General features: G+C 45.2%; 1 protein-coding gene across 1 annotated transcript in view; it reads left to right on the plus strand.

Annotated features, from left to right (window-relative positions):
- Window positions 1–87: 87 nt before the first annotated feature.
- The window catches only part of SPOCK1 (SPARC (osteonectin), cwcv and kazal like domains proteoglycan 1), a 312,440-nt gene continuing 290,977 nt past the window's right edge, over window positions 88–21,550 (plus strand). The window contains exon 1 of the mRNA XM_009641751.2: window positions 88–255. Within this exon, the coding sequence (XP_009640046.1) occupies window positions 88–255 (168 nt within the window). The remainder of the gene's footprint in view (window positions 256–21,550) is intronic.

Here is a 21,550-nt window from a genome sequence, read left to right on the forward strand (position 1 = left end):
GGGGGCCGGAGGGGGGCACAAGCCCAACTCGGGTCCCCGCGAAGTTCCCTGCCCGCCGCTCCGCTCGGCTCCTGGCTCTCCCCGCAGATGTCGGGGGTGCTGCTGATCGCTGCCTGGTGCGTCCTGCAAGTGCAGAGCCGGCGTCCGGAGAGCATCGCGGGGAGCAGCAGCCACGGCAATTTCCTGGACAACGACAAATGGCTGAGCACGGTTTCGCAGTACGATAAAGACAAGTACTGGAACAAATTCAGGGATGTAAGTACTTCTTGCTTTACCGCGCACTTCTCGTTGGTTCCGTTTGACCGTAGCATCCTTTCCATGGGTGGCTGCCGGCTTTTGGAAGATGCGGGTGGAAGAGAGATGCGGCTTGGGCAACCGGTTGCTTGTGTGCTATTCAGAGCTGTTTGGAAGCTGGATGGATGGTCCTGGCGTTCCCGATTACCCCATCGATCGGGGCCCGGGGTCGGTCTCACGGACAGCATATGGTCTTCAATTTTCTTTTGGGGAGGAACTTTGAGTGAAGTTTCTGTGCCGGCTGCTTAAGAGGCGAGTTAACTGTAAAAAGATGAAACAGTGTGTGTGTCTGTAAGAAGGGAATATTTACCAGTTCAAGCCACAAGGTGGTAAACGGTGAAGCTCTTTTATTGTCAGTTCTGTGCATGGTGTTGACGCTGGTATAGGGTTGGAGGAAGCAATGCTTTGACTTTTTTTTTTGCCTGGGAAATAGGGGTAACTTCAAGATGTGTTATGCCATGTATCTGTAAAAACCAAATCTCTTCCTTAAGCTTAAAATTAATCCTTGAATTCCCCTAGTTTGAGTACAATTGCATGTATTAAGTCAATGGCTGGAGAAAGGGAAATGCAACATTTATCCCAAGTGTAATACTTATGGAGCTCCTTTCGCTACTGTTGTCCCTACGCTGGAAAAGCTGTCCTGGAGCAGAGGCAGCAAACCCTGCTTCAGCCTGCCCAAGGTAGTGCTGAGTTCTGGTAGTGCTGAGCAGGAGCAGAGTGGGGTTAAGCGTGCTTTGCTGCGTGGGGTTGTACACTGTGGCTGCAGCGTGACTCGAGGGAAGGGAAGAGCAGAGCTGGCTCCTGGTTCTGCCGGTACCATTCTGCAAGGATTTTGTTGTTTGTTTGTTTAGGAAGCTCTGGTGTTTTATAATATATTAACAAGTTAAACTTTGATGCTGCGTGTTTGTCTCTGTAGTCTTAACGCTGTTATCTTTGGAAAGAGGAAAAAGCCCAAGTGTTGCAGTTACCGTGACCTGCCTCTGCCTGGCTTCTTCTCTCTGCGTCGTTCCGTAGTTGTGGTCATCTCTGTGTTCGAGAAATCACACTGCTCGGAATCTCAGTGTAACAACGTACGGCCCAAAGGATGGTCAACAGCTATGCCAGAACGCGTATTTGTGTGCAGTCGCTGTGATGGCATCCACTTACTGGCACTGTGGAAGGTCTCCTATAAAAGGAAAAGCCTATGCTTGTACAGAAAATACTGTTTTATTAAGGGGATTCTACAGCTAATATGGATTCATAGATTTTTTTTTTTTTTTTACCAGGCTCCAAGGGAATCTTTGTTAATCTCTTGGTCAGTCTCCTGGGGAGCGCAGGTTAGGGATTTCAGGCATTAATTTCTGCATCCAACTTGATGTGAGAATCGGGCAGCATTTGAAAATGGTAAATTGAATGCAGGACTGACAAATTAATCCAAACCCACTTTTAACTGGGGACAGATTTATAGCAAGGGACAGATTTATAGCAAGGGATGTCTTTCAACAGTCTCCTTCCAAACTGAGGCCTTGTATTAATCACACTTCTGGAGCTTAAAGGTTGGTTGGGTTGGGTTTTTTAAGCCTGGAGTCCTTGCAACTTCTCATCCCCTTTCCCCGATCTCACAAGCGCAGTTGTTAGAGTGATTATTCCTCCCCCTGGGGAAGCTGTTTGTGAAGAATACCTCTTTCGCGTTTTAAGCTTTTGCAACTGAAAATGCTTTTTCAGACTCTCTGAAAATGCTAACAGAAACTGTAAAGCCTCAAAACTATTTTCTATAGAAAGTATTTGCTTTTGCTTGGCAGAGGATGGGTTAAGAGGGGTTTTATCCATAAAATTCTATGAAGTTCATGCGAAGTTTAGGTATCTTTCTAATTTTATGGATAAAACCCCTCTTAACCCGTCCTCTGCCAAGCAAAAGCAAATACTATGAAGTTCATGCGAAGTTTAGGTATCTTTCTACCCACCCATCTTAATGGTTCTGTTTAGTTACTTCAAAAGTAGTGTGTTAGGAATGCATATGATTATCCACAAAACCTTTTATGGGGCAAATTAACAGACTACAAATCATCTCCTACTCAGCTTTTTCCAAAAACAAAATATAAAAAAAACTTGTGTGTGTAATTAAGCTCTTAATAACTTGTCTCCAACCAAGGTGATTTACTGCATCATCACCTTCTGTGAGAGGCTCTGTGCCCACAGATGGAGACGTGCATAGGTAGAGTTGCTGCCAGCGTAGTAGGTGTGGTAGAGGCAGCACGCTTCTTGCCTGCAGAGGTGGCATTAGAGGAAACGTGGTCCCTGCTTTGTGGCTGTGTTGCCGGGGATAGATTGTGAACACATTTGTTCAAAGACTGCCTGGCGAAATGCAGCGCGGCCGCGGTAGCTGCTCTGTAAGGGGTAGGCTGGCACTAGTCATAATTGCTGTAGGGCAGCTATCTTCCCATCTCCCCTTCATTCCCAGGCTGGAACCACACTTACATCGTTGCTGGCCGAGGTTCTCGATGGGGGCTTTGCACAGGAGGCTGGCGTAGACAAGCGGTGTTTCAGTTAAAACCTTGGGTCTGACCCTACAGCTTCTACAGAGCAGAAGGCCGGGTTCTTGCTCTGCACATCAGCAGGAGCAAGGTTGCCGTTGTTATCATCATTACCTTTAGTAGCTTTCTGAATCTCAGGTCATGTTATATAAATAAAATTGCGCAAATATTTACGCAGCTGTGTCCTTAGGAACAGTAGCAGAAACACCGCGGGTAGGGAGCTAAGCTTTGATTGCCTTGGCTGGGGCCCCCTCAAACCCTGTGCGTGCGTGTGGCACGAACGCCTGCGCACGCCTATGTGTGCGTAAATCTGCCATCAAGTGGCAGTGCTGGGTGGGTGGATTACAGATGATGTATAATTGAATATAAAATCTTACATTGGGCTTCTCTCAACTTTTGCAGTTATTCTTTTCGAAATCACTTGGTTGGTCAGCCCTGTTGAGCTATGGTCCAGTATGGCCTGATTTGAGAAGACAGCTAGGGATCTTTTTGGTTTTTTTCAGTATGACCTGTATTTCTTTTGGGCGAAGGCAGCGTGGTGGTTGCACGTAATGGCCCAGCAGTCATTTCTCCTCCGTGAAAAGAGAGCACAGAAGTATCCCTCGCTGGAAGTCTGCATTACAGCCACACGATCAGCCTAATTTTTAAGTCTGACTCAATTTAATAGTGTGAAATGATGACCTGGCAACGTTTTCAAAAGGCCTCAAGGGATCTGTTTAAAACAATGCTTTACAATACAATTCACAGGATTTGAACACAATTTGTAGAATATTCAAGTGCCCCATTTTTTTAAAAACAAGCAGAGCCTGCAGATGAACAGAGAGACCAACGTGGCCGACCTGTTGGGAAGCACGTGCTGTTGAAAATCTTGTCTATGGTCCAGCTGTGCACTATCAATACCGGTGTGACGGCTGGTGTGCTAATAGCTTTCAACACGATCTGAACTTGATATTCCTGTCTGTCTTCCACCCCCGTTTTCCTTGTCTACCATGGGCTTTCTATGTGACCAATGACAAAAATCTCAGCTCTGTCTCAGGTCCCATTTTGCAGCTGGGATAACAGTGTTTCTCTTCCTCACAACTGTGTGGTGAAGCTGTAAAAAAGAAAGGACAGAGCTCAGGATCCGTGGTAATATGGGATTTATTACTCACCTAATCCATATATTGAATGTGGCTTGATACATATTTAAGTAACTGACTGGGTCTAGTTCAGTAGGTGTCTACATAACATAAAATCTAAATCGATATAATTATTACTAGAAAAAGGAAAAAAGTAAGCGAGATGCAGGCTGTTGGAAGGGCCCGCAGCTATTTCCTTTGTACAGACTTGACGCTTGGAGAAGCAGACGTCAGGGAGATGGGCACCAAAATAGACCTTTTGACATTATGAACACAAATGCTAATGATCTTTTGATCAAACCTGTTGAGAGAGATCCTTTGGCTTCGGAGGCGCTTCGGCGCAAATTCAACACCTGAATGTGGAGTGAATTCTTTCCTTTGAGTAATAGAAAGCATTTATTATGTGAATAGCCATACACATTATTGCAATAGGGGACACTGCAGCCTCTGACTGTGTTCATAGAGGCTTGGCACAAAAGGCGTAGAATAAGTGTCCTCTTAGTTTTAGGCCTGTCTTTAATCAAAATTATATGAACAGACTAATTCTATTACTTCTGCTTGGAGTCATGTCTATTACATTATTAATGCTTGTATATAAAAAGGTAATAAGTTCAACTAGCTATGGATTAAACTGCAAAAAGGAAGAAAAAAGTGAAATGAACTTAGAGGATCTGGTATAAACCGTATGAGGAATTTCTGTGAAGCTGAGAGCTGAGAGTCTTGGCGTGAACTCTGGTTTCAGTGCATGTTTATGCATGGCAGGCTGCCAGACCACGTTCTGAGCATTAACTAAGCTGTTTCTCTAAATTTTGTTGCTTACAGAGTTTCAGTTCAGGCTATCGTGTTAAAGCCCCCATGCTTTATATGCCTGGAGATGCTCTGAGCCTGTGCATGCCTAAGAAGCAAGGCATGAAATGTCATCGCCCGCGTGTATGTGTTTCTCAGAGTCATTGTGGATAAGCACCTACGTATACCCACCAGCAGCATGAATAGTTATGTGTGAGTAGATGAGATTAGGTATTAGGTTTCCCAGGTTGGTCATAGACATAGATGCGATCCACTGAAGAGACAGTTTCTCAGTTATTCCTGTACACAACCTTCCTGAGCCTCTGAGTTCTTCCTTGCACCCGATCACAAGTGCAGTGGGAGGTGATAAAGCAAATACAGGGCTGAGAACTGGGGACCTGTGTCCTTCCAGCTTTGCCGCTGATGGATCGCTGGACTTTGGGCAAGCTCTCCACACTCCTGCGCTGCTTTTCCCCTTGTTGCACTTGCCTTCCTCTGATTTGTTTAGCCCCAAATTGGAAGTGTGGTAGTGAAACTTGGTGGCAGAGAGTTGGAAAATGTGACCAGTACCGAGAAGGGTTGGAATACCAAGCAGACAGAATTGGAAGACCTTGAGAACTCAAGTAATAGAAATGAAATGAAATTTAAAAGTACAAGGTAGAAGGTCATGGAATGAAGAGCTAGCGTGAATTTATTCTGGGTCCTGGCAGCTCAGCTTGAAATAACGAGAGGGAAAACCCGTGTTCTTTTATTGATTTGCAGAGTTATTCTAAGTAACAGAAGTAATGCTAATGGGAGGAGAGCAAATATATTGTAGGAATACATAAAATGAAAGATTTCTGGTTCTGCTGAAGAAATAAAATTGTGCGATGTATCAGAGACAATACTTAATTAGCAATATTGTGGGTACTTCTGATTACTGAAATTCAGGAAAGACAAATTTTTATGGCGCTGGTGAGCCAAAGGGCTGCCAGCATCGCAGGGGCAAAGAGCCTGTTTTAAAACAACATGCTGTGGGAGTTCACTCCCACGAAGCTCGTTGTGTAAGGGTAGATTGGCTTCAGAAAGTTTATTGAGAGAGGGACAGCAAAGGCTGCCTCGCGTGAAGTTGAGATAAAGACTTAAGTAGATAATTGGTGACAAAAGTAACTGTATCCCTGAATTTAGGAATAAGGTTGGTTTTGTCACCAGGGTTAACCATAAGGTTATTGCTCCAGCCACAGTTAGGTTTTCAAAAAGTTACCTTAACGAGCACTTGAGTTTCACTATGTAGTTTATATGTTAACAAAAAAGATTTCAGTGTAGCAAACTGTAACAAAAGAGCCTGGGTTTTGGGGTTCTAGAGGCCCTGGAGCTTTCTATCCCGTCTCTGTCGGTAAGTTGAAGGCCCCTTGCAGATGGTTGTCTTGCTGCCTATCCATAAAGCTTCTGGAGTGGGGGAACCTCATCTGCCATACCCAAGTGTCCCCACATTGCTCGGGGTTTTTGAGCTGACAGTCCGTTTGTCTGGCCTGGGTCCTTCCTGCTGTCTCCCCCCTGGCAGGTACGTGCCTTGCATGAGTATACTCCAGTGCATGTCACTCCTCTACCTTTAAGTTTGGATCCCCTGACAGACAAAATCTTCAAGCACATGCAGGACCCAAGACAGAAATTGCACCCTGGCCTCGCTACCAAGGACTCAGCCGACATCACGATACTGCCCGATACGCGAGATGCTAAGGGGACGCTACTTTGTTTGGGATTGCATTTTCTTTTTCCATGTTGTCTTTAGATCTGCAGGCAGAATAAAATATTTTCCTGATGACAATATGTTACCAGAACATCACGTTTCCCACTTTCTTCAGCTCAAATGTGAGTGCAGGTTTTTCTGTGATTCAGTGATTCCTCGTGAAACCATTCAGGCCCTGCTAATCATGTAGTAGCAAAGACAGTCATAGGGAAGGTTACAGTACGCTCGAAGAGCACCTACTAGCTAGGTAATGGATGTACCTGGACAGTAAATTGGCTGGGTTACGTGATGGGACATGGGCACCTCAGGCTTGCCTCCCAGGAGGTTATCATCCCAGCCCCACCGTGAGATTTAATTAGGGTGAAGATTGTGTGTCTGGGTTCCAGTGGGTCTGGACTGAAGTACAACTGAGCTGACATGTGATTTATAAGTCTACCCAGATGCTCGTAGCATAGGTTGTCTCTTAGGGCAATGCTTACTCCACAGAGGGACAAGGCTGGAATATAAATGTGATCGAAACGTACAGCTGAGCTGTACTTGCCAAAGCGGCATGAAGTTTAAAAGAATAGCAAAACATGAGACTGAATCCGTGCAAATGCAATTCAGAATCAGCTTCTAACAAACAGAAGAGATCTGTTTACTGCAAATGCCCTTCTCGAACTTGGCACTTGCCTTCTGCAGCGGACAAGGGAACGGGTAATGGCATTTATGTCAGAATAATTAACTTGGAAGGTACAAGAGTGCCAGCTTTTTGTAATTAACTGACACTTATCCAGCTTCCTGAGGAATTACCTAAGACGCCAAAGCTAAATAGGTCAGTAGAAAAATTAGAGTGTTAGTTTCTGTATTATATGTTTCAAATTATAACTTGAATAGTTCCCTCGCTCACAGAAACGCTCTGTGGGCTGCAGTCACAAATCCTGTCCCTGCGGTGCAATTCTCTACATCTGAAGTTTTCACCAATATGCTTTACAGGGTTTCAGAGTACCCATTCCTGGATTCTGCTGCTTCCCTCCCTCATCCCACCCCAATTTTACAGGAATTCTTTTCGATAGGGTCTCACTTTATTATAAATTTAAGCTGTAATCTTGTCGGATTCCTGGGTGGTGAGTCTTCTTCTGGATGTAGACTGTATGTTCTAAGAGTTGCAGTGGGAGCTATGGGAAATATCACAGAATCACAGAATCACAGAATCGTAAGGGTTGGAAGGGACCTCAGGAGATCATCTAGTCCAACCCCCCTGCTAAAGCAGGCTCACCTAGAGCATGCTACACAGAAGATAACCATGTGAAGAGCGTGCTGCACCTTTGTAGGGACAAAAGAGAAATCTTGTGTTTCTTGATGAGCATGGGGTTAAAAATGAGTAAAAAGGGGGAAGAACCGGTTTGGAAGTATTGAAATGTTAGCACCTTTGGTGGGGGGAGGTGGGAAAAATAGTAAATCAAAACCCAACATGCAGTTATGGGATAGATTTTGGTTATGTATTTGTCAAAACTCACACTTATAAAAGGAAGAAAAGAGGGGGCACCCCCCACCCCACCCCCCCAGATGAGCCGTGTGTCATGGCAAACCCTGTTTGTGCCATATAAAATGGGTGGGTGGAAGGGAGTCACAGGAGGCTGAGTCTTGATGCCTGTTGGTGTAACCACTGTTATCAGGCTCAAGTGTCCTTCGGCAAAGAACGCTACTTTTATTTTGGGTAAATTGCCCAGGATTAGGGTTGAGAAAATCAGGCTCATTACTCTCAAATGCCAAAAGTTCCAGCTTAGTTATGAGCCTATGTTTTGAACATCAGGGAGATTATTGCCTTTTTTTTTTTTTTTTTTGTCTTGGGTATTTTAACTGTTTGCTCTGTATTTATGGTTTTAACCAGGAGGCTAGAAATATGTAATTCCAGTCAGCACATCTTTACCAATGTGTGCGGTTTTTGTGGATGAAAGACAAACCTGCCTGAATTTGGGGTGGGGCAGCTGAGCTGCTTGTACAGAAGGCAGGACTTAGAATCATAGAATCATAGAATGTTTAGGGTTGGAAGGGACCACTAGTGGTCATCTAGTCCAACCCCCCTGCAGTGAGCAGGGACACTGCTAACTAGATCAGGTTGCTCAGAGCCCCATCCAACCTGGCCTTGAATGTTCCCAGGGATGGGGCCTCCACCACCTCTCTGGGCAACCTGTTCCAGTGTTTTACCACCCTCATTGTAAAAAATTTCTTCCTTACCTCTAGCCTGAACCTACCCTGTTCTAGTTTACAACCATTTCCCCTTGTCCTAACACAGCTGGCCCTACTAAAAAGACGTTCCCCATCTTTCCTATAGGCCCCCTTTAGGTACTGAAAGGCCACAATCAGGTCTCCCCGCAGCCTTCTTTTCTCCAGACTGAACAAGCCCAACTCTCTCAGCCTGTCCTCATAGGAGAGGTGCTCCAGCCCTCGGATCATTTTTGTAGCCCTCCTCTGGACCCGTTCCAACAGTTCCATGTCCTTCTTGTGCTGAGGGCTCCAGAGCTGGACGCAGTACTCCAGGTGAGGTCTCACCAGAGCAGAGCAGAGGGGCAGAATCACCTCCCTCGACCTGCTGGCCACGCTTCTTTTGATGCAGCCCAGAGTACGGTTGGCCTTCTGGGCTGCCAGCGCACATTGCCGGCTCATGTCCAGCTTTTCATCCATCAGTACCCCCAAGTCCCTCTCGGCAGGGCTGCTCTCGATCCTTTCTTCCCCCAGCCAGACTTCATGAGGGAAACAGAGGTCAAATATTACATCTAGGGTATGAAAACTCTTTTCTTTTAGATAAAATCTGTTTATTCAAGGGCTGTTTGATTGTTTCTTTTCTTACTTAACCAAAAATGAGATTTGCCCAAAAGAGCTGTGGTGGAGTCCTGGTTGTGTTGAAGCTGATAACCACATTCTCAAAGGCTTTAGTGAAGGCTGAGTTTGATTCTCATATTCCTCATCCTTCTGTTCTCTTAGACAAAGAACAACTGTACATAAAAGACCAGTTAGATTAAACAGTTCTTTCTGGCATCTGGAGGACACTGTGTAATTGGAAAAGGCTGAAAGATCAGGTGTCTGGCCAGCATAAATAGAAGCGGTTCCCTCGAAGTCTCTGGAAGAATCAAGCTATCTGAAAATCAAACATCTACCATCTACAAAGTACACATTTTGTAGATTCCAACCAAAACAAGAAAGTGGAGTTGACACAGAGCAAAGTTAAGGTAACGCTGCTGCCTCCAGCATGAATTTCTGTACTTCCAACGCTTAACTCATTAAAAAAAAATGCTCTACGCAGGGCCTTCCTCCTGCCAAGCTCCCAAGTCTTCGTGCCATGCAAGAGGCTGGCATCAGGCAGGTAACTCCAGCGGTTATCTCTGGTGGGTTTGCTGTTGCAGATTGGCAGCTAAAATTGAATTACACATTTGGACTGACCATCTAATGTCTAATGAGCTTCCAGGCTAAGAAATGATTCAAAATTCAGTTTACAGGTAAATTGCTCAGGTGCTGAATAGAGGTTTTGGCAGGGAGTAGAGTGATCTTTAGCTGTTGCTTCTGTAGCTTGGCTTGTAATCCAGGGTACCAGGAACTCACTCTCATTAAATAGGTGCAAGGGGGCACCAATTAATTCTGTGATCTTAGCTGTCCTCTTAATGAACTTAGTGTCACATATCCACTTCACTGATTGCTTTCTCCTGGACAGACAGACAAATACTTCATTAAAAATTACTGTTAGAGCAGCTGTATTCAGACTGGTTTTCAAAAGAGGTTTCAATATATCACATCTTACAGCTGAATTCTGGTTAACGCTGGGATTGATCGCGGTAGCGATGCTTGCCTGTCTGTGCAGGTTATTTTGAAACTGTCCAGTCGGGAAATTCAGCTGTGTGTACAACTTCATCCGAAATTTCACAGCATATTCTGGGGATAGTTTGTATGTGCTTTTTGGCTCAGAGATCTGTCTTTGCCTGCCCTTCCCTGGGTTCCATTGCCTACTCACAAGTTCACTTAAGCGTTGTCTTCGAGCGGTTGTGTGTTGTCCTCCATGCCTTGCTCCTCACGCTGCAGTGGTTAGGCAGCTCGAGCCTGCACAGCAGATCAAGGTGGAGGCAGCTGCAAGCACTGGAATTGGGCGGGGGGATGCTTACATTTTGGAGAATGGAATGGGAGGGAGGCTGAATATTGCAGTTGCAGGATTAAGAAGAAATGAGGCAGAGTTGCTTGTTGAAGGGAGTGAGTGGAGAACGTTGTTTTTAGTGTAGTGTTCCTATGTGTACAAGGGGTGTTGAGGCTCTTGGTACAATTTGGTTGCAATTGGTAAATAAAAATCAATTCTGGAGAATTCAGAAATGCAGTGACAGTGATTCCACCTCCGTCTGTACTTTCATCCCTGTAGCTGGGATGACCAGTTTCACATTTTCTTCTTGTGCCGTCATCTCAAAACCACAGAGTTAAACTATTTCCACTAAACTGAACTACATAGGTACTGAATTAATTGCCTTTCCATAATATTACCGTACGTTTCCTCCCCTTCCTGTTTCAGGGGATGCACAGTTGTAATCCCTTTATCTGTAAGATTTACAGTACGTACAAATGTGTAGCAACGATACCGTAAAGGACCTGTTCTGGGGTATGGTCGCTTTATCCAAGTCCGTTGTACTTCGAACGCCGATTCCTAGAGCTCTGTTAGTCTTCCAGTATTTGTGTATGAGCCAGTATCTAATATACCGTAAGCGCTTGCACTCCTGGCTCTCGCGGGAGCTTTGCTGAGCCTCCACGGCCGTACGTGCGGTGGAGCCCGTCCCGGTCGGAGCTTGCTGGTGCTGCCCCTGCCCTGGGGGTCCCGGACTGCGCTGAGCGGGTGAAGGCTCCTCCGTCTTGTTTCAGAACCCCTCAGCTTTTTGTGGCGCTCTTTGCTCCGTCTCAAAGCACTTTTCCGATGTGGTTGGGCATACGGAGACCTACCTCTAGATTGGGTGGATGTGGAAGCAGAGGACAAAGCTGGCTCAGAGTTATCCATCGAGCTAACGCCAGATCTAACAACGAAATTTATGTCACCGAAGTCCCAGGACAGTGCTCTCCTACCAAGCTCCGTACCGCATTGGAATGCAGGCAGACAAGGCTTAACCGGTCGGTATCCTTCCTTGGGATATACGTCCCGGTGCCTGCCAGCAGTGTTTATCGGGCCAATGTCTTGTTTGATAACATAAGCTTCACTCCAGGTATATAAGGGATAAATTTTGTCAATTTTTTTCAAAGCGAAGCCAGGGTAACTAATCTTTTTGATGATAGCTAGAGGTTAGTTATTTATTTCATTTAATACTGGATAGGTACACCTCCCCTTCGCTGTCACTTTGGAGAGGGGCTGGGTGTTCCCTGTTACGGCAGAGACATTACGCAAACCAGATTTCCTGTATCTGGTTTTATTTTAATGTTAAATGACATCTGGTGAAACTGCTGACTTAGAAATTTTAAATCTACTGATCTTTTTTAAAACTTGTTTCATATGGCTAAAAACCAGATTGTTTCGCCTAAGAGAACACTGGAGTGCTGCCTTCAGTAAGGATATCCATAGGCACAGTGATTTAAATACAGAATTGCCTTATTGCTTAAACACAACCACGAATAGCCACGTTTTGGGTCACTCAGGACAATAGCATCCAAAAAGAAACAATTTCACATTTAATTAGGATAAATATAACTGACCGTTGTGCAGTATTTTTCCAGTTTATCCATATAACTGCAGGTCTGCAGGATAAAAGAAACTGGTAAATCAGATGTATTTGCTCATAAGGAGGTATATGGTAATTCAGAACCGTGGCCGCAGATTTATTAGTCTCCTCGTACTTATATCACAAGTGAAGTTGGATATAACAAGGCACTTAATGGTTTATTTTCATTGGCATATGAGGCAAGATGGACTGAAACGATGAGCCTTATGTGACACAAATGTCTATTTTCCTATCTAGTCTTCTTTTCTTTTCTTTCTATGAAGCCTTTGGCTCTTTTCATGAAGAGGTACTTTGTGGCTTATGCATGTGTCTTATCTTAATAAATGTGAAAATGATTGGCAGAGTGAAGGTTTTGTGGCTTGTAATGAACTTCTCATAACCTGAGATGAAAGGTAATTTTCCCCACCCCCAGAGACCGCGCTGTTAGAGACTGTGAGTAAGCATTTCCTATCCAGGTGCAATGCCTTCCAAAAGAGAAGGCTGAACAGAAGTGCAAGAAACTTTTTTTATAATAATTTTAGAACAATTAAAAAATATATTAAAACTTCCACTTCTAAAGCAACATCTGCCATCACAAATAGTCCCATCTCTGTATGTAAAGGGGGAAAAAAAAATCCAAACAACTTCTTGTTGGCCATATTCTGCTATAGGTGGGTTTTTTTAAGTAACTGCAGGACCTTAGCATGAGTTTCTGTTGGGATACTGCATCCATGGTTGAATACATCCATGGATACTCCATCAATAGCAGAATACGGCCCTGCGTAATCAAGAACGAGCAGCATTCTGTTCCAGCTGGGCAATGCAGGGAGAGACGTGGTGTGTGCTCAGCGTGGCCGTGGTTTCCATTTGCAGTCAAAGAAGCTGTGAACGGGAAGCAGTTTTGAAAGCTACCTCCATCATTGCAAACCATTTCTGCTATCTTGGGGATGGTGCAGTTGACGTGTTCCATCCAGAACGACGCAAGATTGTCTATCAGATTTGAACTCAATAAGGAGCTATATAGATATAAAATAGGTTGCTAAGCTGAAGCCTTAGGGCATGGCTGATTTTAAGGCTGAAGCTTCCTGAAATGAGGAGTTACTGACACTGCAGTGATGGAACAGATGTGTTTGCCTCAGTTGCTCCTTAAAAAGAAAAACTAAAAAGCTGCAAGTAAATGGGGAAAAAAAAGCAAACACAAAACCCCCAAATGACACCCCCCACCCCACCCCACCCCCCCCAAACATACAGTCTGTCACAGGCAAATAAATGCTGGATAATTTAGCAGATCCAGCCAGAGGAGTCATGGCTGAGATGGAGATATGCTCCGGTAGGTGAGAAACAGAGTCATAGAATCGTTTAGGTTGGAAAAGACCTTTAAGAGCATCAAGTCCAACTGTTAACCCAACACTGCCATTATCTTGGTGGGAACAATCTTTTCTAAAGGCCAGAGATCTCTCCCTGTGGAAAACACCCGGCAGAAAGAGGAAATGAAGGACACGACATGTGTCTGCCTGCGTGCCTAGGTAATGGGTTTATAAACACAGGCAGGATGGGAAGGAAGAAGATGAGGGAAGTCATGCTCTGCTTCATTAGAGAGGGTTCCACAAAGCTGGGCTGATGTTGGTGTCCTGATTAGAGGGCAAGGAGAGCAGGGGGGTTAGCTGCTGACGGGCATTCGGCATGGCCCTGGCCTGGCAGCAAGCGTTCTTGTGAGCAACGTCCCCGGTAACCCCCACGTAAGAAATGGGTCTGATCCTGGGCACAGCTGTGAAGGTTGTCATGCTGAGTGTACGCCACATGCTTTGGACTCCAAGCGCTCACCGCTGGCTCGTTGCTCTGTCAGCTTTATTGGCTACGAACATCTGCCCTTGCGTGCCCTTCCGACCGTGCGGCTCGTGCGCTGGGTGCTATTGGCTTTAACTGGAGAGAAACAACTAAGATGTGCTGTAGGAAGAATACCCGTGCTCTAAGCACTTTTTCCCTTGCAGTGTAGCTGCAGGTATCTGTAGCATTAATAATTAGCGGAGGAGCAGATTGCAAAAGCTTGGTTTAAAACGGAGCACCCCCTGAGCAAGGAGGGACCGCGTGCTGCTTTGGGAAGCAGGCTGCTCTGCTTCCGTGGAGAGTGATCTAACACCGGGTATAGGGTAGGAAAAGAATTTGTGGGGGTGTAAGTGAGCATGTAGGACATTTATAAAGCATGGGAAACACCTAAACTTCCAAAGCATCTCCTGGATGCCAGTGTCTCATGCTGCACAAGGATGCATTTCAGCCTTTATGGTCCTACAGAGCTGAAACCTGTTATGTATCCACTCGTATATAGGGTAAATAGAACAAAATGTCCATAGGATTTTGCCTTTCCCCTATTTCTGCACAGAAGGGAACAATTCTGTTCTCTGCTCAAATTTCGGTAAGTATTGGAATGTAGCTTATTTAAAAGAAACCAACAAAACAAAACAACCACCCCCCCATATATATTTTGCTTGCGTGCTTCCAACATTAGCATTGTGCTGCAGGTTTTCGAAGCCAGAAGACACGAGAGGATTTTGTCAGCATCTCACCGTGACACTTGTTTCACATAGAAAGCCAGAGGGCAAAACAAAGTGGTTTCTTTTGGTCCATGTAATCTTTTTCGAAAGCAGTGGTAGCCCTGCAGGCGCAATCACTGAGATTCGTGTGAGGTGCTGCTCAGGATGATGAGATCTCGGATGTAACGGCGGATTGATTAACTACATGATTCCATTTGCCAAGTTCAAAACTTAAAAATATTTGATTTTAAGGAGAGGCAGGAGCAAGGAGGAGAACAGAAGGTTGCTAAAGAGAAAAACACTGTAAATACGGTTTTCATCAATAAAGTAAAAATATGGTATTCTCTGTCCCAAAGGAGCTGGATGGATTATTGCAACCATCCAATCTAGTCAAGATCACAGTTTCTTTTTTCTTTTTCTTTTTTCTTGAAGGATAAATGAACCCATGTTGCGATGTTTATCTTTGGGAGATGACCTGTATTTACCTTCAAGTCACAGTAAATTGGGTATTCTCTTAGTCTGTGAAACTATTTTATATCCCTCTTTCTCTCTGCAGACTCTATGGATGCAGACATAAAATATTTCTGTGAAAACAGTGGTGCCATTCCCTCTATGTATGGAATATTTCGGATGGTATTTGTGATATCCAATGAAGTGATCTTTGAGAGGTCCCATTTTTCTCCATACGCTGAACTATAAATATGTTGTGAACCGTGTTTTCTTCTTCCATCATACACTGCCCATATCTCCTCACAATAAGTAATTCCCAGAATAAACAGGCAGTTTTTTGTTTGCCTAGTCATCTTTCTAATCTCCGCTTTTCATGTAAAACTGACTCAGGATTTTTCCAGTATGAAGGCTGAAGTTTACAGCTGTGCCGGTTTCTTCACTGACAAGACTGAGTTGTTTGCTGATTCCATTCACTTGACAGGTTCTTTAATCCTGGAATGTGTTTAGATCCTAAACTTCCCAGGTGGAAACACTTCTACATGTTTGATCATGCAGAAGCCAGCTCAGTGGGGATGCTCAGCTTTGCAAGGGCTGCTGGCCACTACAAATTTTATAACACAAATAATCTTTATCACCACGATTGGTGTGGTCAGTTGTAGAATTAAAATCAAAACATCCATGTCAGTACGGGGTCTTTTTTTGTTGACAGTCCCTGTGCCATCTCAGTATGTTGCTCTTGTTAAGAGTGTTTTGCTCAGACTGGAAGCAAAGTCCAGCTACGTTTATTGAAAGAACAGCGCTTGCGCAGTTTGACTTCTCTCAGGCCCTGTGTACTTTCCCTTTCCTCTGGTAGACCTCATAAAACCAGTTCGGATTCAGGAATAGACTTTTCTAAGTTAGCTGAAGTATTTTCAGTTCAGTATTGAATTAAGTCTTTTCAATTTAAAGGTTGTCAAAACAGTGACGACCATCATGTTCTTGGGTACCAGCATTCTAGCTATCTGCGTGTTCAGCCACGAGAGCTACAAAAGCAATATCATCTCCATTGCCCCATAACAGAACTAAGCCTGAGCTGTTTCAAGCTTTAGTTGGAATCACTTCCTTGACCAAGAGTTTTGAGAAATTATTTAGCTTATTACAACTGCTTGAGCCAACAGGTTCATGAGTCATAGGAACTTGGCCCAGAAGAGTCCCGCTCTCTCCCTCATCTTTGAAGCCAAGTCAGTGGATTTTTAAGACGCCTTTTCTCACAGTGATTCCTTTACCCTACATCAGTGGCTCTTAGTTGCGTGCTCATGGCTTCAGAAGATGTTTCTTAATTGCTGAAAGTACGGAACAGCAAGACCAAACGGATCTGAAGTTACGGCAGCCGTGCTACTTGCAACCTGCCTTGAAAGGCTGAAAAATTCCACGACATTCCCTGTAACGTTGGGGCTGACCACTGCCTGCTGGGCTGCAGAATTGTTCTTTTCAGGTTAGGCTACAACTCACGCTAACCTGACTGTGCAAAAAAACTGAGGAAGAAATGAAGACCACCTCACCCCCTCTGCCAAGGGCTACTGGCAGAGCTGGGCTGTTTATTGACTGGCTGCCGATACGCTGAGAAAGCACGAGGGCCATAGCACGAGAGGTGCAGGGAGTAGGAGACTCGACTTGTTCTTTTTAAAAGGACCATTAAGTTACTCTACCCGGCAGTAGAACATGAAAAATACGCCTGGTATGGTGCTATAGAAAACCACATGAAACCCAACGACAGGGAGTAAACAGCTTATTGTTAACGATTTGGGGGAATGACAGGAGGGAAAATAAAAAGGAATTTCGTAAAGCAAATTTTCATTTGCTGCCTAGGGAGTGTTTTCTTTCTGGGGGAAGGGAGAATGCGAGTTGTTGGTCGCTTTTGTGCCAGAACACTGTTTACAGAGCGAATTCCTGATCCGGGGGAACGGCTGCCTTCCCTAGCGAGGCACGTGCAGTGCTAACTCAACCCACGTAACATTTGCACCCGGCTGTGATCACGCAACTCCTCCTCCTCCCAGCTCCATCGGGTATGGCAGCAGCAGCGCTGGGCCCTCGCCTGCTCACCACTTCCGAGCAGTGCAGATCCCTTTTCCTGGGCCTGCAGACCAGAGGCCACGCGGGTAGGAGGTGGCCAGTGACTGCCTTTGTATTCCTGCATGGAGCACAGCAGCCCTTTCATCCGCGCCATCCTCGTCGAGCTGGCGCTGACTCCAATTCGGTGCTTGGTTAAGGGCACTTCTGCGATCTTCTGGCTCTCCCATGCACACAGCGTGCCAGTAGGAAAAGCTAGGGCGCTACGGGAATAGCTCCTCCCTCGCTTCAGCCTCGTCGTTTGGGTTACATAAAGGGTTTGATTTTTATTTTCAGCTTTCACTTTCTGAAAAGCAAGGCAAAATATATGGATTTTTAATCTCTAAAGTCTTGTTTGTACCCTACTGAATATAAGAAAAAGGCGGCTGTTTTCCAGAGGTAGACCTTAGATCAGGCTTCAAAAATTCACAGTAAATTCCCCAAAGTGAAGCAACAGGAGCTATCGCTGTAATGTGGATAATAAAAACAAGAAAATGCTGGACTAAAAGTCATGGCCAGCCTCACTTAGCAAATGAAATGGCAAACTACCAGCCAGGGTTAAAAAGACTGTCCGAGTGGTGCCGCTGTTATGCCGGTACAGTTGGCAAGGCTGCTAGATTGGCGCCGGAGCGAGGGTCGACGCTTGGCCTGGGCACGACTGCACAGAAGTGGCCTTGGCCACTCAAGCATTTGGCACTTCTGGCAGTTTTATCCCAGGAGAGCACTGGGATTTCTGCTTGCCTCCGTTGAGCAGAATGGCTGCTCTGGGAGAGGAATCCTAACGTGCTTGAGGCCTGAGCAGAAGGGATCCGCTGGCGTTCTCGAGTATTTCAGAAGCTCCGGCGGTATGAAGCGGTAGCATCCCTGCTACCGAGATTCTGAAGGTACAAAATCCTGTGGTTAAAACAACCAACCCACTGACCCAGCCAGACCAAAACTGGCGCCGGCAGATTGTTTGCATGGAAGTTATTCAGACTCAGAGGTGATTAATTCAAACCACTGTGCAAGATGCAGAGTTTTAAGCCTAAATACAAGCCTGCTTGGGTAAGTTTTACTGTTTATTCTCATTGAAAAGTCTGCAGTAGTTTTCATCAGGAATGTTTCAGGAATCTGCATGCACGTTTTATAAAGATGTCATCTGTAGAATGAATTACCTTGTTCTCCATGAGCTTCTTTGGCATCAAAGATATATTAAAGAGCAAAACAAGCTGCTTTTGTTACCATTGTCCTTGCTATCAACTAAAGTAGACATATTCTATGGTTCTGTGATAGCGTTTTAGTTTCCTCTCGGAAATAACTGGTATTCATTCCGTCTGTTCCTTTGCTGTACTTTGCAGTGAGGGGATCCCTTATAACACGTTGAACTGTCCTGTGGAAATAACAGGCTGTGACAACAGAGGCCAAACTTCCATGATTTCTGGAGATATGAATTTTAATGTGATACAAGAGCTGAAGGAGGTCTTTGAGAATGGAAAATGGGTGTTTCCTACCTCCATTTTGAAGTGTGCACTAGAGAAAGTAAAAGCAATTAACTGCCCTTTATTTGTCCTTCTGGTGACCAGTTCTCTGACTTTTGCTCATTTGGTGACCGTCTTATGCTCAGGCTAAGTGTCCCTGAAAAACCAAGACCGTGCTCCATGCAAGGCTAAGTCACTATTTCTGAAGGGGCTGTTACTCGTATAGATTGGCCTTCAGGCAGTGTCCCCTCCCTTTGGAAACTCTGTACTGACATTTCAAATCTGGTATTTGGAATATTCATCAACTCAATAGGGATAGGTCATGTGCGTCGTGAAAGCGATTTAGTTCATGCCCTGTGTTTTGGTTCATGCCCTAGGTAAGGAGATCTTAGTGTAGAATTAAAGCATCTTGGATTACAGCATCTAACTCTGGATCCATTTTGAATGACAAGAGAATAGACCAAAATATCTCTGAAAGCTCCTGACGTGAGAAGGCATGTCCTTGAATGGTCCATCTGTCCGGCTAGTCTCTTGGCTAATTTGAACAGCCTTTAAAGCTGAGTGGCTACTGGGGAGGAAGAAGAGGGTCTGCAGAGAGCCTAGGTTCTCCAATAATTAACACGCCACTACTTAATGCCATTTCAGAACTACCAAAATTATGGGTCTCTGCAGCCCCCTTTTCAAGCAGGGACTCAGCTCTTGGCCTTTGCTTAAGACTTGGCTAAGCACCCACGGTGTCACATGGCATTTTCGGAGCATGTTCCTTCTGTTCTTGAAGGCTTCCTGCTTTGGCTCCAGATTCCCTGGAAGCCATCGACTCTTATTAATCTCTGCAGCTGACTTTAGCTAAGGCCTCAGCTCTCAAGGAAAGAAAGGATTGCTCATCAAAACGTTGTTAGCAAGGCATACTTAAAAATAAACTGCTTCTCTCCTTCCCTCCTTTCTGGAGTGAGCGGAGAGGGCGCCACCGGTTGAATCATCGGGCTGAGTCACGCAGACAGCTGTCGTTGTTAGGGGGAGAGGCACTGAGGATGCAAAGATACTAAAGAAACTAAAAAGCTGTCATTTGCTTGGGAGTATTTTTATACTTGCCTCACTTGTCCAGTGGAGAGGTTTGGTTTGGTATTTTTTTTCCTTTTTGACTCCCTTCACATGGAAAATTACAGTGAAACCATGTGCTGTGGTAATGGCCATAAACTCTGCTACTGAAAAAGCTTTGCAGAAATCTTCCACCTCGGAGCATCTGCCATCCTGAATTTTATTTTATTTTATTTTATTTTTCCGCTTGTGCACGAGGTCTGTGAGGCCCCGCGCCGGCGTCCAGGCGGCTCTGCCCTCGGAACGCCTGGCCCCGTGCAGGCACCGGCTCCCCGGCCGCGTGCTGCCTGAAGTCATGCCTCTTGTGTCTGGACCCTAACTATGGCCCACGCTCCCACCCCAACATCTACCCTGACCCTCAGGTTCATGGGTTTTTTCCCCTGCCCTTCTCCATCTCTTTTCTTATTCTCTGTCGGGTTATATTTCTGTATCACTTCAAGCTGACTCTGCAGCACCTTCTTTACTTTGCACTTCTCTTTTCTTTACTCTTTCTGCACGCTGCCATCTCTGTTGTCTGTCCTCTTTCTACCTGCATTTTTCAAGGGTTAATCTTTCTCCCCTCCTTTTTTACAGTTATCTTTCATAGCTTCTTCCCTTAGCCAAATCCTGTGAGTTTGCTACCAAATGTTGCTAGCCAGTAAGTCACAGCAGCAGGGAGCTATTTTACCCAAACTGATGATGATGTGGTCGGTCTGGTTTTGATCATAAACCTGGCTCACTGACCCGGGGCATATTCCTGCGCCGGGAGCTCCCGTGCTACGCCCGTGGGGTAGCAGCACTTGGAGGGGCAGCCAGTGCCGCAAGATGGCACAACCCAGGCAAAAGACAGAAGTGCAGAGGCTGCTTTAGAGTCCTAATTTCTCTATACTTTTAATATTCTGGCCAATTTATAATCGCGAGCATTTGTTTAAGCTCCCTAATCACAGCTTCACAAAGAAAAAGGGGGGGGGGAATTTTGAAAAACCTTCTAGCTTGTAACATAAAAGAAAATCCCTACTTCCAGTGCAAGAGAGTGGAAAGGAGATGGAGATGCAGCTAGTCGTTATTGCTATGTCTACCATAAAGCTCAACATCACTGGCTTAAATGGCTATTATCGTTATATCTCTGAAACAAGCCATGGCTTTAATACTTCTCTGGCTTGAGAAATCTAACAACGCCAATCTTCTAACATGACCCAGAAGGTTTATCTGTCCCGTTCTTGAGCACTTGGAAGTTTTTTCTAGGAGCCACGTTAAAGCAAAGTGCCATACTCTCTTTTAAGTGTGGTAATTTTGAAACCTATTATAGTTGATCTCAAAATATTAGAGGAAGGGAATAGTGATATTTCTGCTTCTGTCACCCTACAGGAGCGTTTGTTTATACTCTAGAAGATGGAATCTATGCCACGTAAGAAGCTTGGAGGCTAAGCCCAAGCACAACACTGCCCGTCCACAGCGGCTTCTGGGCTGCACTGTCACGTTTTTCCCTCATTTATCCCCAGTGAACAGGGCCAGGCTCTTTTCTGAGATGTGTCACTCTCTGAAGTTTGTCAGTATGGGTTTTGAACTCTTCTTGGTTTGGAGTGGGTTCATATGCCTGCCTTTCTAATCACCTGGAGACCGCTCAGCAAGCAAAAAATGCAGTGACTGGATGTGACGGCGACTGCTCCCGACCGTCCCCCCGGGTCCTGCGAGTGACGTCGGGTGTCCCCCGCTCCTGGGGACGCCAGCGTCTGACCCGGCAGATCCGTAGGCTCAGAGCGGGTGGTGCGACATCACCTCTGCTGTCACTTTGGGTAGGTGTCTGA

This window comes from Egretta garzetta, unplaced genomic scaffold (assembly GCF_000687185.1).
Source record: "Egretta garzetta isolate BGI_Z169 unplaced genomic scaffold, ASM68718v1 scaffold147, whole genome shotgun sequence".
Lineage (NCBI taxonomy): Eukaryota > Metazoa > Chordata > Aves > Pelecaniformes > Ardeidae > Egretta > Egretta garzetta.